The following is a 20,589-nucleotide window of genomic DNA, read 5'->3' as shown; positions in this document are numbered from 1 at the left end:
CGTCTGTGGCCAGCGAATAACGGTGCTCAGACCGCGAGGCTGATTTATCGTGGACATCCACCGAACCTATCCGATTTGCATTTAGATAGCGCGGCGGCGGCGGGCGGCAGGCGGGGCGGCCGCGACTCATCGAAGCTCGCTTACTCTATCACGTAAATTAACTATAAAATTATGTTTATGCAAAAAAAGGAATTTGAGATGACTTCGCATCGAAATAATGAGAGATTTAATCATCCGATCACGAGTAAAGTTTTAAACAATTTGCACACATCAACGGGGAGGGACTTGATAAATTCATCAATACCTATATATAGTGATGTATACTAAATTATATCAGAGAGTGATTAAGATTTTCAAAACGACTATTTTATACATAAATTACAATAATTAATTGAACATTTAACACATGTGTACAACAAAATATAAATCTCAAACATCATTATGCCTTTGATTAATTATGGGTAGGTTTGTCTGTATTAAGTAGATATAATAATTTCGCTACTGACGACTGTTGGTTAAGAAAATCATACTATTGATGAATAAAAAGATCCAATATATTTTAAAGAACTAGCTGTAATCCTTAGGATTATTTGTTTGATGTAAAATATTAAAGTAGATAAAGGATACCGGCCACTTTATAGGTAAATCAAATTTGATTTACAATCAACCGTTTAGATTTTTGTTATGTCCAATAATGTTAATTTTTATAATATTAGTAAATATATGTAATCATAAATGCAAATTAATATTTTCATTTATAATTACATAGATATAAAATAGTTACGTATTTGTCTAGGACTAGGACGGTTACGCAGTGCTAGCGGAAAGCTAGTGATGGCGGCGGCGCGCAACTATTCAGGCTGCTCGTAAATTATCGACCTCCGCAATTAGCGGCGCCGATTTGGCGCATTATGCATTTTCTACAGGCTAGCCAGCAAATATACACCCTAGTAAATGGTTATTATCATTATCGCATTAGGCCGTTGTACACAGTCAATTTAACAAAACCTAAGTTGTAAACGCCACGTGCAAATCTGGAAAAGGTTCCAGTGGTAGGTACTTATAAACAAAATAATATTATTAAAACCTTAAAATATTTACTTCCTTTTTTAATAAATTATATTATTATTCTGAGAATGAATGCGATATTAAAGATCTAAACACTTTTTTTTAAATAATAGTTATTTTTTAGTATTGTTAACGTTAACATTTCGCAATTTAGATTAATGCAAATTATATTAGGAACAATATATTCTATCGCATTAATTAGGGTTGATGTGAAAACATTTTTAAGTTTGTCACAAAACCATTTAGTTGATCTGTCAAAAGATGTTATCCAATGTAAGAAACCTGACCACTTCGACGCGTAAAAGGAAGAAACATACGCCCCTAATTGCGAGATATCATCGAGTATCTTCTACGATATGTAAATAGTGGTCGGAGGTAATTAAAAGCTTATCTCGCGCCCTTCCATCGAGTTCCCGTTGATTGCTTCGTAAAATGATTGACATGCTATTTTAACAGAGAGCCGATAATGAAAACGTTCCTACACAATTTATTTCATACTTTATTTGTTGTTGACAATTACTATTTACCCAAGATAATTGATCGAGTTCTCACAATCGTCAGTTGAGGAGTTGTTCGCTTTTTTTAGATACTGCGTGTCTTGAGTACCGCAGAATAGATGCGCGACCGTGGCGCTGTTTCTCTCTATCCACATAACACACCACTCAGAACCCGTAAATCCTTTTTTTGACACTTATTTTTCTCCACGCGATTCAAGGTAAATTATTATCTTAATACGACAAATATTTACATTTTCGCAAAGCGTATTGACTTGTCTATCTTGTATAGGTATTTCTTAATCGTTTTGTAAACTTTTTAAAACGGTTTTTTACTGAGGAATGATGTTGTTTGAATAGCGGTTTGTACACTTTGACGTTAGGAATTTAAAATAAAGCTTACTGTTCAACAAAGGATACAATTATGGTAGTGTGGTCCATAATTGGACAAGTTTGGGTTTCGCAGACAGTTTTCAAAAATCCAGTCACTATTACATATTCAGTTTAATTCGATCTTACAAATGTCTATTTAGCTCTTTAATATGGAGTTATATAGCGTACACAGATTTCCGTGGGTAGTGTCGCAGATCTTTTGGGTATAATGGCTTCGCGATTTAATTATAGACTATAAAATATAATATAATCGAGCATAAATCACATATATAGATACCTGCCAGCCACAACCTGTTTCAATTCGCACGGCAGAGCATTGTATCGCGGCCGAATGCTGCATTGTGCGCAGGCGCAGGCAGCGTCGTTCCTAATTTATACCTTCATGCTTATTTACAAAAAGCCGCCAAATTCATTTTGATGTGTAACGTATTAAAGTTTTTACTATTATGCGCACAAAATAAAATTGCAAATTCATTTTATAGTCTTGTATAAAGAAATGTATTTGTGCTATATGAGATTTATAGAGTATCGCCCCTTTGTTCGATCTCTGTTTTGTAAGTATTCGTTTAGCACACAATCGAAAGCATTAACATTTCCATTGAAATGTGCTTGCTTTAACCAGTTGATGTTGAGCCAAGTCGCTCATTCCAATGGAAACTTTACTGACAATGTCGCACATAATATTTAGTTTTTATTCATAAGTTATTTAACTTAGTTGTATTTACGATACACTATAAAAAATATACCAGTAATATATATATATATATATATATATATATATATATATATATATATATATATATATATATATATATATATATATATATATATATATATTATTATTATAGATTAGCATTATAATTATAAATCTAATATAAAGTTATAAATAATTTACAATTAATGTGTCTTTATTAGTAGTTTTTAATTAAATTTTAGACAATTTTAATATTCACATTACTGATTTACGGGTAGGCTACGATTTATTGATTAACTACTCCCAATATACACGGACCACACACGAGTATTCGAATTAGAAATGCCAGACAAAACGGAAATGATGCATTTATTATGGTTTTACTGAATAGAAGGCGCCGCGGGCGTTCCTTCTTTCTAAGATCGTAACTCTTCTAATAAGACACTTTACGCGAGCTTAACTAGAGCTTAATGCGTGCAACTTCGATTAAATATTTCATTTTGATTTGTTGAATGCCCAAAACAGTTGTCCGTTTCAAGTTTCGCCCGTTAAGACGATTAGTGTAATAATTTCTGTGAGATTGTTTCCTTTTATATTCAAAATGTTCTTGATATTATATTTGACTAACCATAGCCTATGGCTTTGCTCTTGTTTACAACTGACTTCAAAAAAGGAGGAGGTTATCAATTCAGTGGATTTTTTATCTTTGTTACCTCGTAACTCCGTCAGTTATAAAGCGATTTGGAAAGTTCTTTATTTTATTTAATAGAATATATTTTATTTAAACTTTATTGTACACACTAATAAAACATAAAAAATATGACAAACATACGCAAATGTACAAAGGCGAGCTTAACTCTACAAGAATTTACTTCCAGCAAACCCAAAATGAGTAAAATGGGTCTGCAAGTTATTATTAGATAATTAGCTTTACTGTCTCGATCGTGGCGAGTTTTGGCTAGGCATAGCAGCGTCAAACGACTTTGACAAGGCAGTGGAGTAACGGATGAGGCTCAAAGCGGTCTCAGGCCTATGAATAGATGCGGTCGACCTTCAATATCGTCTCCATTTCCGCACGTCCACGGCTGCTATATTATAAAAACAAAATAATTATGTTTTTGGAAATAACATATAAATTTACATTAATCTAAGTAGGAAGCGTTATTTTTCTCACATTTGCTCGGCATATATTATAGCCAAATACCGTCAATCTGTACATAATTTAATATTCTATAATAAACTGTTTTGTCGCAGATTTATTTTAATGATTAGCAAAATTTGCAACAGAGTTCGTGTGGCCTTTATATATTTATGTTTATTTATATACCTATGACTGTAGCACTGGCTACACTGTACTATTGAGTTAAAAATAAACTAGTATTTTCAAAACAGATATGACATATTTCAAAATCACATACAATTCGCCCTCGTAGCTTCATGTAATACTAGAGGAAAGCCTATGCCTTCCTAAGGCTTGATCTTAGTGTTGAACATATCAAAAACATTATTTATTATGGTTATATCAGCCATTAAGTGTCTGCTGCTGAACATAGGTCTCGCCCATAAGGGAGGATTTGCGAGTAGCTTAACTGCGGTTGCCAACCCGTATAACACGCTTGGCAGATGAGTTGACAACCGCAGTTAGAAGAACCAATAAACACTAAATATTTCATTTAAATATCAATTCGTTTCATATATCTTTCCTGTTACCATTTGATATGTTTAAACATGTGATCATGCATATATTCTATTGACGCGCCGCTAGAAGTTTTAACTCCTAGCGGCAGGGGGGAAAAGGGATTGTTAGTAATGGAGTTTGACAGCCCCATTGCTAGCAATATGCCTTATTAGGTCGACCTCCACGTGGTTCCCCCTGGAATGCATCGTGAACAATTCTTGTTGAATTCGTCACGATGGGCTAACTGACCTACTTCATCCTCACCTACCATCCTTCACTGGTGCCCCGCCGGTGTATACCGATAGCGCGGGTGGGGTTACCATTCCATTATCATCCATTAAAAAAAATACTCCTAGCGGCAACATGTTGTTTCAACGACTGAAATAAGAAATAAGAGATTTGCTCTCTGAAACAGCTTTTGCTAATATGAATAGAGAGAGAAAAACAAGTAGGTATGGGTAATTGTCTCTTAAATGCACTAAGATACGTTAGACATTGATTACTATAGACGAGTGATAACGCTGATATCGAAGTCTTCAAACTTTAACGTTAGCGAAAGGATAATATGACATATTTACTTAGTACTATACCTAATTAGTCTGAGAGAGACAAGCCAATAGTTTTTAGCTCACCTTCGTTATAAACGAAGACTTCTGACATGGTTTATCAGACGACGGCTTTACGTACCTTCTTAAGTACGAAACAAGGTGTCAATTATTTTTATATGATAAGCAACTATGTTATGATTTAATTATTGGTTCCCTGGACAGAAGTCAAGCACTATTCCATTAATTTGGCGTTGTTTACATTTTTTGAGTACTTTCAAAAAGGTTTCTATGTTTCAAGATAATTTATAATATAGAGAGTCAACAAACCTCAGTTATTAATATTTAGAACGCGCACTATAAAGATTTTATATTTTTATAGTTCTCTTGTGTGTTTAAGTGGCTATTCATTCAGTGACGTTGGCAGGGACACATCTTATAGTTTCCCGCCGACCGCATCAGTACAATGAAAAAGAACACTTCATATAAACGGGAGTTCACATTTTAACTTATTCATTGAGTCCGTGTCAACCGCGCGATATGTGTGATGTCACTCAACGGTCACTCAACGGTTTTTATTAAACGGAATGAGCACCTTTTGTAAGATTTTACAGTCACATCAAATGTTCGTTTTTGAACCAGACAGAAGACATATTTTATTATTATGTTATTTCTTGGACACCTATCTATATTTAATATTTTATTAACATTGACCAGATTTTATTGTTATCTCGTTAAATGAAGACCTAAAAAAATGCTGCTTCATGTACCTACATATAATATAAAATTCATGTTCATTAATTGTTATTGTTGGATAATTTACATATCACTGTAATTAATACTTTTAAAGAATTTTTTTTTATTCGATTACGATCGTTTTTATTAAGTACTTAAAAGAATTGTAAACGAAAAAAAAAACAGGTACAATGTTAAATATTATTTTGGAACTATATAATTAAATCCTTAAAGTGATCACTGATCACTGTCGAAAGTTATCGTCATTGTCTCCTAAAGATTGTTTAGTGTTCATAATTGATACCTTCACTATATAATTATTCGCAGTCATTAAATTTTCAGATGACTCGAACGCTACTAGTTACGCAGACAGGAGACATGACTTATTTAGTGCCCATGTTGCGTTTCCATCCTTAATCTGCGTGGGCGCATATTTCTGAGAAAACATTTCTTGTTCACTGTACGTAATGCTGCTAAGAAAACAGAAGTAATAATGTTGGCCATACTTGTATGGTGAAGAACTCCGTAAATGAATCATCGCATATGCGTTCCTCGTATGAGCATAAAAAGAGGTTTGTCGAAAATGCGACTCGTTTAGAGTGCTCTGTACCCGCGGGTTACTGGTTGTATTCATCCCTTATTTATTTATGGTATGGAGAATGTATGAAGAATGTATAGTTTTTGTGATCCCATAACACAGCTCGCCCAGCGTCCAGCTCAGTACGATGCTACACAATAAATTCTTTAATTGACGAAATGCAGCGGCACGGCATTCCAAGCTGGATCGTTAGCTTTAATGCGAAAATACAAAATGGATTAATAATTGCAAATTTTTACTATTGTAAAATACACATTAAAATGCTTATTTCATTAAATAAACACTAAACGAGCATTAATCGAGTGATTATTTTATAATGTAGTAACATTATAAAACTATTATATTCTTATTCCAAAATTATAGTCCACAATTAGATTTGCTTTGTTAAAACTTGCATTAATTCAAATTAAATATTGTTACATGTAAATATAAACATTATTTATAGAAGTACTCATTTAGAAGTGGTTAATTAGGTACTAAGTACTCGTCTAAACACATATATATATAATTAAATACACATAATTATACTTAACAACTAAGTGTGGACGTGCCAGGTAATGTTCAAAGAAAGCTCACATTTACCTATAGGTATGAAAAGTTGAAAGTTTACCAAGGCATCGTACCTTAGTGTGCGAAAATTATGCGTTTATCTTTTAATAGGTAGCTAATATGAAGTAGTTAATATAATAAGCTCGTGTGATGGTAATTTTAGTAGGTAATATGGTAATGTTAATATCTCGCGAGAAAAATACCAGCCGCCAAGGCATGTTCGTTTTAATATTATCTAGACGTAATGAGTCGTTAGTTGCGGTCGATACTAGTTTCTCTTATCATCGATGATAAAACATGCGTAGATTTGAGCCACACCCTGCACTTTCTCCTGCGGGTACTCACTACACCTGCCGGGTGAGCGAGGTGAAGCTGCACAGCCTGTTCCGTCGCTAATGCCCGATTCAATATATTCTACGGTCCGGTTCACATTTATGGATATGTAGCTACGTGAGGTTATTGCATACGAGCCGGGTTAAATACACGCACGCGAAAGTTTGCCATAAACTAATAAACAAATGTTTTTAAGTCTAAGCGCGACTAGAGAATTAAAATTAATGTTTTTATCGGCTACCTTTCTAGGTTTTAATTAAGAGATTGATAATTGATACTTAGTTGCGAGAGGCAACGACCGCGGAGGATAAGCGCGGCAGGCGGGCGCACGCAACCCTGCCAGACGTGCGTGCCGCTCCGTTACGACACCTACACCAAATTTTTCCACATGCCCGAACAGCAGATAAGCTGCGAGTGACGCCAACGTGTTATTTATTAACGAACCGAATGATCGATAGTTGGACGCGTCACCGGACGTGGACGATAGACGTCGCCTTTCGAAACTCGTTGCCGCAGCCGACAGCCTGATCTTTTCATTGTAACTTTACAAGCTATCTTCATACGATAAATTGATACTACACTCAAATGAGCAATCCCATCCCTGTCAATACATATGTACATTGATGATAGAATCAGCAATTTGTTTTTTTAAATATTATTATTAAGGGTTCTCATTAACTATATATGTATATCTATTTAATATTATGTTTAATGTTTTTTTAGTAATGATAATGATATAGTTATAACAACCTTATCAAATATAACATTAATAAATGTCGTAACAGTTGAAACTATAGATATCATCAATCAGCATAGATAGAGTTGTGTGCGTTTACTATTAGATACGCGACTGAAGGAATAGTATTAGTGGAAAATTTTCTTTCGTCTTTTATCGTTATTAATCTTATTTCGACGTTATTTTTCATGTAATAAATAAATTATTATATTATACATACTCATCGTACATTACAGTTAGAAATAACCATCACATATAGAGATTTACAGCACCATGGATAATCACAAAATATAATAAAACACATGAAGCAATTTTAGGTGACTATTTAGGTTACAGTCCTGTTAAAATGTTGAATTTTCTATCTATTACTAAAATATTAATGGATGCTGTACTGCATCACCCTGTCAATACAATATTCCTGAGGTCCTTGAGGTGTATATGATGTTATTTGTATCTGCAGGTAATAGTTATTACGTTGTTTATCATAGTTACTAAACTCTTAGTCTCATTTGTGCCAAACTTCTTTGAACTTCGAGTTATATCGTTGTGAAACACATTCTCTCAAGATTAATAAATTGAAACATGTTTATCATATTATATTCAAATAATATTTTCTTATTGATGATGTTGGTTATCATAGAATATTTGCGTATTTTTGTTTTATTTTACGCCCCTATGTTAACTAAAATAAAACAGACATATAGTTTAGTTTCACTTTCATAAGTGTCGTCAATTTATTGTGTCACTTTTCATCAAGGGTACGCAACTCGTCTGAGAAACGGTCGTGCACTGAATGGCCGTGCCGAATGCATTGTTTGTGTAACCGAGACTCCTTCAACCCTTGCGCGGAGCTATCCGTTCCGCTCTAGCATACGTCACGTCCTCGTGACAGCTGTGCCAGATACTTTCTAATCGCTCTATTCAATAGACAACGGCAAACAAACAGACAACGAGTAGGCAACTTGCGAAATTCTAAATAGCTCGAACAATTGACAGCGATGAAAAGAGTAATCAATTAATTATTTATAGAGGTGCCAGCAAACAAGCGGTTTGTCAAATTGATTACGCAAATAGAGACGCTGCAAGCACGCATTTAATAGTTGTATAAGCTCATAATGTAAACATGAGCTTGTATGTTTACGTGTATCGGTTCGAGGCGAACGTGATAGGAAACGGTCGGAAATTCGAGGTTCAGCTGCGCAGGGCAGGTTAGACCAGTCCCGATGGCCTCGCAAGGACCCCAGCAAACCTGTTAGATTCGTTGCACGATTTTTACGTGCGCACCTACCGGAATTTCATTCACGTGGTGCACCCGCGCCGCCGCCCGGCCCCCTGCTCCACCGGCTGCCAGTTAACTCGTCAAATGACTCACGCTTCGGCTGGTTAAATGCCAGAAGCTGGCTTTTCCAGTTCTCTGATCCAATTCGCGTATTCTATTCTTATCTGATACCAAAGCAATACAGTATTTTCTATGTTATATTAGTTACAGATTTTTAAAAACCTTGAAAGATCATGATATGGAAGGACTTAGTTGCATAGATATATTCAGTTGAGACATTTAACAATCACAAGATTAGTATTTTGGAGTAAAAATCATGTGATATAGGTACCCTAGATAATGTGTATTTTTTTGCATACTTGGCTCCAATTATGGGTTTCTCTGTTACTTTCATTAAAATACAATTTTGTATAAAAGTATTATCAGTGCTATCTAGACAAATGCAAGAAAATTAATAAAACCTGTAATCAATCAACCTGCACAGTTAATCAAAGTAACGCTTTTAAAAAAATAACATGATCTTATGTATGTACTCGTAGATTATTGATATAGTGAACGATATTAGGTACGAAAGTAAGTTATTATATCGCACTAACCGTAGATGAAAATGTAGATAATGAAACAATATCTATTATATTATCTAATGTAAAGTGTCATGCTATTATAATGCTTAGATTGTTTTTTTTTTCAATGAGGAATGACCTCCCGAGATATAAACACGACCAGGAACAGGAATCAGGTAGAACTACTATCCGGTCAAACCCGTCCGACGCGTGCTTCCAACATTTTTTATTTATTTGTCTGCATCGTCGGATACCGCTGAGTGTGACGTCAGACGACCTAAACTGGTTAGTGAGGGAGCAGGGATTTGCCTCGTATCCTTCCGGTTCTGTGAGTCGTTTGGACCTGTTCTACATCAGGTTGCTCGGCAGCAGATGACCCAGCCCGCATGACGTATGACCGACCCGAAGAACTCTTATCAATCCACCCAAATATAACCGCTACTGACGCCTCTGCTCTGCAGTGCACGATCTCCGGTCTAATAATTGCTCATTTCACTCTCGAACCGGACACCTGTCTTGCTGACTCACGTCTCTGTGTACGCAACAATTAGCAAACGTAGCGTCGCATTATGCGCAGACGACCGCTGGTGGGTACCATCAAAGGTCAGTATCCGTACCAAAATGGTCACGCCTAATAACTGGTTCGGAAGTTGTACTCGGTCGACTCGTAAAACTACAGGCTTGGGATACCAGTATTTTACGCTATGTTTACTCGATTGATTTGATCAAGCGAATGAAAATTAATGTTTGAATAATACTATTTTGTTTCTCGAGAATTACTTATAATGTTTTATTAAAAGTTGTTTTAAGGATTTCAATAAATGTATTTTTTTTCAACAGGAGACGCAAAGAGGCAATGGAAGTGGGGGGAGAGTGGCGCGCGTACTATTCCAGTGGTGCAGAGCATCCATTAAGTGCAGCGACGTCGGCAGTACTCGGTGTGGCAGATGATACGCAACCCCAGCCCCTGGTGACCGAGTACTACAAACTACCACCCTTAGCCCAGGATTCACACCTCAGTTTGCATAAAGAGAATGCGAAACTCATTGATGTCTGGCCGTGAGTTCATGATTTAGTATTTCTATTTACTCACCCTATATGTGTAACTAGGTATTATTATCGAAAATTTTTATTATTTTAATTAATATTGTTTTATAGTAGGTTTTATACATATCTAAATAACATAACGTTTAGTTCTTTTATAATTTGATTATGTGTAGGTATATTTTAAAACTATTTATTGTTTTCGATAACGTCTTACTTGTTTTATGTAAAGACGTCCTGAATAGAATAAAACTAATATCTATGCAAATTAATTCTCGATTTTATAAAATATTCTTCAATAATAAATTTGAAAATAAGAAAACGATCGCGGAAAATCAATCGCCGATTCTCACGACCGTAGATCAAATTGAACATTCTTGTATCGGAGCAATTATTATTATAATCGGTGAATTTTGAGGCGCGGTGAATACAGAATGAATTCGCGTAAAATTTATATGTAAACTATGATAATAACTACGCGATCTTTGTAACGTGTACTTTTTATACAGTTACTAGCAGGGTTGTGTTCGTCGACTCTCACGGACGAATACACTGAGACAAGAAGCCGCGTGGCTTCCGGCCCTAACGAAAGGTGTAAGAATAACAAATAATAAAAATGTTAATGTTCCACTCAATAAATCATATGTGCTCATTTGAATACCTATAGCGGGATTAAAGAAATGGGAGATCGCAACTGCCGTGCATGATGAGATTCCTTTGTACCTGCTTTTATAGATTTCATTTGAATATTTTCGCAATTTTGCTAAAAAAAAAAAAAAACAAAACTACTGTAAATATACTAACTTGAATAATTTTATAATATTTTACGGATTTGAATTTTCTTTTGGTCGATAACGGAATGGAAATGATAAAACTTCCATAATGGATATACGCAATAATATATTGTATTAATATTATTTAGTTCAGCATACGTGTCATTTTTGCAATTGAAAAAATATAATAAAATAACTGTAATTAATTTTTTGGGAAAACCCGTTTTGTAAAATATAAAATGTGACTTAGGTTGAAATTGCTTTACAAAGTTGCATATAAGTTTGACTACTGTTCCCATAGAAACGTGACCCCGATCAAATTATGCTCGCTCTTTGAAAGAAGTTGTTAACAGCATCCTCTGAATAGTGGCGCAAAAGTGAGCAAACGCCGTATTACATTCTTAATACAAGGAGTGCATAATGTTAATTTGATCCTATACGGACCGTTTATATACGTTTATGGACGTGTTATTTTATTCCACGAACACTGTTATGAATGTAACTTGTTTGTAACCATAAAAATGTTAATATTAATGTATAACATTTCGAAATAAAAGTCTATAGGTATCTAAATAAGCCCTGTAATTGAGACGAAGTGAGTTGTAGGGTGTACACTATATATTCACTGTAACAAAGATAACATTTGAGGTGGTAAATAAAATCCTCCTACGTAGCACCGCACACGTTGATGTCACAGCAGAGGGTCCACGCGTGTCGGGATGCCAGTTGCTCTTGCTTCATCAAAGCTAGCATTGTGGAATGCGAAGTCGCAGGCGGTTGCATTTAGCTTGTCATCTTCGTCACTGTTTACGGGAGTGCATAAATATACAAATAATGACAATAGACGGATGTGGATGGAAGCGGCTCACATTGACAAGGACGGCCAGGACTTGTCTCGGCTTATTGTCGGCACGCGTCCCACGCGCCCGGTTCAACGTGCGCTGCTATTGCTCATTCATACATTCAAAATTATAACGAATGCTTCAACTCGCCCGCACCCATCCGAATGCGCTGTGTCTTCGAATGCGTTTGTATGCTAATCGTTCAGCGCCAGTGCATCGTCAGGTTTGGGGCACTATGTGTTTGTTGTCTAAATCGCTCGTATTATTTGAATTGAATGCTCGATAGATGTAGAAATGAACTAGTTCCGTCTGTATAGGTCCCTTCTAGATCCGTGCTCGTAGGCGTCGACGAGTTTCGTAAACGCATTGCGTAGTGCGCGGGCGCTGTTCGCCTTCTCTGCCGGGACTTCGGATAATATACCTATATAGTCGGTGATAGAAACGAAACGATGACTATAACTATTAATAGTTATCGGAGACTGTCGAATACTAATGTAAGGATTACCATAGAAACGCGCTGCGGGATGCCTACAGGGAGGGCCGCGCCCTCTTGACCCTGTCACTGTTCACACTTGCCACGCTAACGGTAAATCAGTTTCTCTGCACTTCAAATACGTACCTAAGTACACGTTAAGATATAAGATTTGAACGCTAAGTATATGCTAGGTGAAATAAGATTCAGTTTTTATTGATATCTTTTATGATACATATTATAGCAATATAATATGTACGAATATATTCATATGTGTTCAATAAAAAATATTTTTTTTAACTTAGAATGGCAAACAAGCTGACAACTCCACCTGATGAAAAGTGGTAACCGTCGCCTATAGACACGAACAGTACCATGGACAATAGAGTAATAATCCATGTGTTGTCTTTCCTGAGGATTGAGGTGTTATGCCTCTGTACCCTGTAAATTCATTGCCATATCTCACCCTTCAAGTCGAAACACAGCCGTACAAACACAATTACTTCACGGTAGAAACACGAATGGGACAGAGGTATCTAAGCAAACGATTTATATATGAAAATAAAGTTCAAAACAAGATAAACACACGATATGTAATATATAATTTATTAGCATGTCATGTACATAAGTGTAAGCGATATAAGTAAAAATTATTATAACTGTTAAAGTTGTTTAAAAAAAAATACATTGCTTAGTTTTTGGCAAGTGTTAACTTGGATCGCACATCGCTGGTGTCGTGATGGTTTAACAAAAACTCAGGGAGCTGGAACCGTGTGACCCATTTAGCGTTAGAACCGGTTTTTTCTTGGAGATACGTCTGTATTGTTAATGGTATCGTCGTTAATACCATTGAATTCCCTTGGAAATATCCAACCCTCTTACAAATATAATGCATAAAAAGATAGTAACATCGTTTTGTCCCTGACAGTCGTGGTCATCATGTAGCAAAATATGAAATCAGGGGTTTGACCATTCTTTCTTGACCATTGCTTTTTATATGAACTCATTCTATTGAGTCAACCGGATCCAGTATAGTCCTTTAAATAAATTCAATTTATACATAAATTTGCGAATTATTATTTAGAGCCATTTGATGGATGCTATTAACATTTATTTCGTTAGTGGAAGTGTATATTAGATACCTACTTAGGATTAAGGAAAATTTGCGGAAAATTAATTATTTGGTCGTATTATGTGTAATCAAATGATCATTTTAATGACATAGACAAATGGCGAAATCGATTTCAATTAAAGTTTTTGATAATGTATTAGTTCCGTGAGAAAAGTAGCAATAAACCTACATTTAGTCGAATGATATATTCAAATAGAATGGTTGCTCACATCCGCTGCAAGCACCTCCTTCATCTCATTTTATCGCCCGTTGATTCTAATCTATTCGTCAAACGGTGGATAAACTGTCGTCGCATGAGATTTTGTTTGCGATAACACCAAGCGTATATCTCATCATTTATTATGATTTTGAAGATTCGATGACTCTATATCGGTTCATGAATATTTATATGTTTTATTTGTAAAAAATATTAACATATCATAAATATAGATTACGCATTATGTACTTAGAATTATTGTAACTAATGTAAACGTGTACTCTATATAGTTAGATTATATTAATGTGGTTATCGTTGGTTACAGTACTTCTTATCAGTATCAATGGAAATATATTTTTCGTGGAGTATTTTTAGCGATTGTTAAAAGAAGGTTCTGAATTTCGCTTATACGCTTTTTTGTTGATCACTCGATCGAAATCGAGATCTGATTTTTTTTCATATTTTATAGAGCATAATCTTATTAAATAGTAAATATAGTTCTTCATAAAGTCTACTTGTACATCTAGCATATATCAATGTAGTTATATTTATTATTTTGTAGCATATAAAATTTTACACTCAAATTTTTGAGTGATTTGAAAAAATCACTAAATTAAATTCAACCATTGATCGGTTATAATATTTGCTAATATTCCTTTGTTTTATATATATGATATATTTTAATTTATTTTATTAAAATACATTAAATAAAAAACATATATAAATTAATAGGTGAATAAACATGTACTTACTTATTAATTTTCATATTTTACTTCATAGGTACAATATTTTTATATGTAGTCGAAATTTGTCTTGCAAAATATGTAATAAGTATATTGCCAATTCTTGCACAGTAAGTAATATACATAAATTTTCTTTAATTTTGTTCTCGTCCTTATCAAGAAATCTGAAAACTTGCACTTCAATGATCTCCTTTGTGATTCATGAATAAATAGTTTCGATAGATGTTACAATACGTAGGGTTGTTGCACCCCAGCATCGCATTGTCGAGATCTCATCATCTGTGAAAGGGTGTTAAGTAAACATTGCAAATAATTATAATGGCAATTGCATCCGAGAGGTGCCCCGATTCAACTTCGATAAGAAACTGCATATTTGCATGTAAAACGACGCACACGGTTATAGATGTGGTGCTTATTTTTGCCTTTTATTACTTGCAACTGTTATGGTAATTTTTTTGCAACATGACACTGATATCAGATTAGAGTTTCGGGAAAGTTTTGTGACAAGTTCGTTGCTCAATTTGTTAAATTCGATTGAACGTATCTATTTATATATTCGTGAATTTAGAGAATAGAAAGGTAATGTAACTATTTAATACAGATAGCCCGCGGTTTTACACTTGTGATATCGTGTTTCTATTTTAAATTAAAATTTTCAATAATTCATTCTTAGCAGATTTTGTTAGATGCTTACATTATAAAAATAAACTCTATTCCAAATTTCAGTTTCTTACGCTAAGTAGTTTTCGCTATATGCTGATTAGGGCAAACAATTTTATAAGTGTAGATTTTGATAATAATACATTTATATGACTAATTTTATTTTAATTAAACTTAAAATTAATGATTGTTAGTATAACTATATATATATATATATATATAGGTATACCAACAATCATAAATTTTAAGATTAATTAAATAAAGAAAATAATTTAGATAATATTAGAATGTATTTATCTAAAGTTTAATTACAATGTAACTGTTCTTATAAAACATTCAGAATGATTTCTATAATATCTCTATACTTGGCCATAATTGATGTATTGAGTAGAATAATAATTAAACTATTCATTGATATAATTGTTAGTATTACTTAGAATGCAAAATTTATGCGCAGATAGGTATATCAGTTCGCAATCGCGCACCCACTTCGGTCGCGTTATGACGTGCTGGGACTCAGCTGTCAGCAGAAATCGCTTTGTGTGGCGTTTTTGCAACTCCAACAATGAAAGACAAGCAAACAACGTATTGTGTGTACCGTGCACATATGAATAACGTTATCTAAGGACCTCGCCGGCGGCTCGTAGCACTGAATATCCGGATTATCACGAATTTAATTTGCATGTTATGCAACGGCAAATCTTGAACTTTATATCGATATGAAGCTGTTACTCATCTCATGATATTATTTTTTCAACTTCGGCCAATCATATGAGTGATTTCACACTCGTCACTTTCATTTTACAAATAACATGCATAAATTGCGAAGAATGAGCTGAGAAAGAATTATGATCGGACATGTTCGGTGGAGCGTCCAGCTCGCGGGAGGTCGCGCGTCCCGGCCAATTCGGACGCATGAAATAGTGCTGCGCGACTCGCTTATCTAAAATAAACATCTGAGCGCCAATGAAACATGCCTTCAATTATCATAAATCGGCGTGCACTGACATCGACCGACGAAAGCCGCGCCCCGCGCCACTTGCGGAGGTGGCTGCATTCACATGCAAACAAATCAAATTACTTTAATGTACCTACCAACCTACCTCCCTACCTAATTGCCTATGCAAACTTTGATATTTACCGTTTTGCGACGTAAACGAACAAACTTGATATAAAACGCTCCTTTGAACGCGATGGAATATTTCCAGCTAAAGCAACTATATTTGTTATATTATAATTTATTACACATTTACAAATAAATTGCGAACTTACTGTATTATCAAATTGATTTAAGCTTTGTTACAATTTATTTTACGATATCCATAGTAGCTTACGAAATCGAAATCGGTGTTAAATAATCTATTACAGCTATCGTGTAATTTTACGATAATTATTATAATTCCGTGTTTAGTAAATTATATGCCCATTATATTCTTAACAATTTCACATTTACATTAATTAATTTAATATATAAATGAATTAGCTTTTAAAATAGGTGCACTTATTACATCGTTATGGTAAAATTTAATAAATTAATATATATATTATAGTTAGCTACAGTTTATAAAATTGTACCTAAAAATTTAGGCAGGTAATTTAAATTTACAATAGGTATAATGTCACTGACAAAAAATATCTATTCGTTTATATGTAGAGTACTTGTCACTTAGAGAAATGTATGAGGCCCATCGTTTTATTTTAAGTAAATTTCAAATCAGTGAAAACAAGATACAATTAGCACTTTTGGTGTTGTGAATGATCGTCGGCAGCGGTTGTCACTTATCATAAGGTGAGCCGCATGCTCATTTGCCCCACGTGTTATATAAAAAAAAAAAAACTAAAAAAATATCATTTAATAATGCAATGTTTCATGTAAGTTTACTTAAATGGAAAATTACGTAGGTAAAACAATGTTTATGGTTATTCGATTATTTATAATATTCATCAGCACAATTAGGTAAAGAAAAGGTCCTATTTCATTAAACGTATCATTTACCTTTACATATTCAAGTACGTTATATACCTAAATGTTTGTATATTCAAGTTTTATTTATTGCTTATTAATATTATTAATATGAAAGTGAGTTTGCTTTTTGTTGATTCAAATCGTGAATAAAAGCTAGTAGTAAGCAACGAAGTTTTCTAATATTTTTAACATATTAAAAAATTTCACTGTAATGTTTATTTTTTTACAATTGCCGAAAAAAGGGGATACTATTATTATTATATTTAGTAAAATTGCGTATTAACAATGGAAGGGCAGTTCTTCAGATAAATAGCAGGAGTAGAATAACGAGAGCATAAAATTGTTAAAAAATATTTTACAGTCGGATACCTTGTGAATTTATTGTGTCTATTTATATTATATGTTTAAGTAGGTTTGTGTGTGTTCCATACATAATGCCGAAGAATTCTGAATCATTAAAAAAGAAAATATGATTCAATAACTATTAAGTCGTTATTGCAAACCCTATATGCGCATCGTCGCATGTATGCACACTGGTTCCAGAGAATCTTAACTTTTATATAGTGCCTAGATATACGACCTATCAGCGTGATCTATCATGATATGTCAGGCTGGTTGCATTGTATATCTGTTTCATCATCAAACCAGACTAAGTACATGTTCTGTAGCACTACTGTGTTACGAATGCGGTCAACGAAACCAATCGCGATGCCTATATTTCGACGATATTTATTCTATTTTCGTGCTTTTTCTTACAAATTCAACTCCTGTCTCCATTTATACAGCAGCATAGTCACAATTATTAATACATTTTATTCAGGTTTTTTAGTCATAAATGGAATCTGAGACTGGGCTTCATACGTTGTCATAACTTTTTAGGTATGCGGGGAATAGAACTTACCAATAAATTCTGACACGAAATTTTTGACAGAATTGTCTGCTTATCTGCTGGAATTAGTAATTTCTGCAAATGTAAATATTGTAACAAAAAGGATTAAAATATATGGATTATATGAAAAAAGGGTTAACTGAACGGTTTAGCAAATTAATTTTTTATTAATGTTCAGTAACGTAACCTAAAGTTTAGTTGTAATGGCCAAATTTGTTTAACTATGAATGCAAAGTAAACAAATTTAATTGAACGTGTCTAGGTACCTACTAGAATGCTTAGCACTATTTATTAAAATTTTAGTATTGAATCTTAATTAAATATTTTTTTTTTCAGTATAGATACTTAGTTCCAATTAGTTAATCTCGGCTTTTATATTGAGTATGTAGAATACCGTAACGAATGGTAATGACTACATTCCAATATCTCAACCATTTTAAGAATGTGTTACCAATTAAACATAAGGTCACACTTATATATTCCCTCATTTTCCCCAGTACTTAATATGCTGCTGTGTAAATGCCTACTATCCTGATTTTAACATTTTATTTTATTTATTTACTTAGAACTTAGTCATATGCACAACGTCACTGTTTATTGGATATAGTTTCTATCGATTACTTTTTACTAATATATCGATAAAAGTACATCGTTCATTATAAATATATCGTTATATATATTATATCGTTTATTAGGATAAGTTAATTTAAATTAGTAAAAGAATAAATAATTGATTAATTAAAACTATTAGAGTAACTTTAAAATTAAATTGAGTGAATTAAAAATCTTTTGTTAAGTATATCAAACCGTTAGCTTTACAATTAACAAACTGATAAAATTGATATCAATTATTGCGACTTCTTAACTTGTTATTTTCAATATTTTTAATGTATCTAATGTTTGTAGTGACAACTGAATTGAACTTAAAATGAAGTTCGTAGATATGCAATTAGCATTACAATCTTTAGGTAGATTAGTGGTTTTTGTTTAATGAGTCAGATGGGATATTAGTATTTAATGCTTTAAATATCATTAATACGTAGAAAATAATGTAAGGAAATTAATTTACCTTTCTTGAAAAAAATAGACGTTCGATATTTTGTTTTGATGGAGATGTTTCCAGAAATATCGAAAGTAATAAGTAAATAGAGAGTTTACTTAATGATTTGGCTTCAGAATTAGAAAAGGTAGTTGTAATAATATAGTAGTAACAATAATAAGACACAAAATACTCACATAGGTAGGTATATTTTAATTTTCTTAATAATGAATAAAAGGCAAATCATTATTTACTTAATTGAATTAAAGTGATAAAAATATAATTAAAATGTATGGCAAAAGAATGTTCGTAATATTGCGTGCAATGCCTGCATTATATTTGATATATCTACATACTTTCTTATATACTAACAACTAAGTACCTACTATAACAAGTTTGCTTATTTGTCGTATTTCGTTAGGTAGGTACTAAAGTTACCTATTTGTTCAATTTTGTTTACAAAGATTCAAATGTTTATTGTGTATCAAGTTTAATTAGCTAAATACCTACTATAATTATGTACTTGTGTGTTGCTATAATTACATCATTGTATCTATGTATTTGCATGTTAGTTACTTTGGATTCCACAACAAGTTATATGGTAATATGCAAATTATATACGTATGTGAGCTTGACTACCTAATTAATTACTTAATTATTTTTTTTACTTATTGTTATTTATACTCGTATTTACTGTTTAATTACTTATATAATAATAAATCACTATAAAGACAATAAAAATATGTGCTTCGAGAGAATAAACTATAATTTATTCAAAATGATGAAACAAAAAAAAAAAAAAACAATATCAAGTTAATGTACCTACATATAATACAATACTAACCCTTTTATTCAAAAAAACGTCAAACCTCCCATAAACCAATTTTAGCCAACTGTTTCGTCTCTTTTTTTGTACTAAATTTTTAAACTGAAATAAAGCGATAAAACAGTGTAATAGTTAATAAAGATTTGTAGAAGGTTTTAATTTTTAAATGACTTGAAAAGAAAAGATTATTATAAACTTATATAATATGGTTTATTAGTTATTATTTTTTATGTACTTTGATAGTGTAAGAAATATAGATAACGTATGACTGATAGTGTGATTGACGATGATATTGCGCGCGCACGGCGAGGTCGAGCGTAGAAATAGGTGCGCGCGCGCAGT

General features: G+C 33.3%; 1 protein-coding gene and 1 long non-coding RNA gene across 7 annotated transcripts in view; one reads left to right on the top strand and one right to left on the bottom strand.

Moving 5' to 3' along the window:
- LOC113518530 (protein grainyhead) overlaps positions 1 to 20,589 on the top strand; it is a 139,382-nt gene that overhangs the window by 71,742 nt on the left and 47,051 nt on the right. For all 5 annotated transcript variants that reach the window (XM_052901367.1, XM_026903507.3, XM_026903506.3 and 2 more), the window contains one exon: positions 10,506 to 10,724. In XM_052901367.1, coding sequence (XP_052757327.1) covers positions 10,506 to 10,724 — 219 coding nt within the window. The remainder of the gene's footprint in view (positions 1 to 10,505; positions 10,725 to 20,589) is intronic.
- LOC128202169 (uncharacterized) lies at positions 13,387 to 20,583 on the bottom strand. 2 transcript variants are annotated; one of them, XR_008253626.1, is made up of 4 exons: positions 20,483 to 20,522; positions 20,266 to 20,349; positions 14,877 to 15,146; positions 13,387 to 13,833 (listed from the first exon to the last, which is right to left on the bottom strand). It is a non-coding gene; the product is annotated as an uncharacterized LOC128202169 (long non-coding RNA). The 2 variants fall into 2 exon arrangements; XR_008253624.1 differs by having other exon boundaries at positions 20,266 to 20,583.

Source organism: Galleria mellonella, unplaced genomic scaffold (assembly GCF_026898425.1).
Source record: "Galleria mellonella isolate WM207_F2 unplaced genomic scaffold, CSIRO_AGI_GalMel_v1 utg132, whole genome shotgun sequence".
Taxonomy (NCBI): Eukaryota; Metazoa; Arthropoda; class Insecta; order Lepidoptera; family Pyralidae; genus Galleria; species Galleria mellonella.
This window is presented reverse-complemented; position numbering and strand designations above follow the sequence as displayed.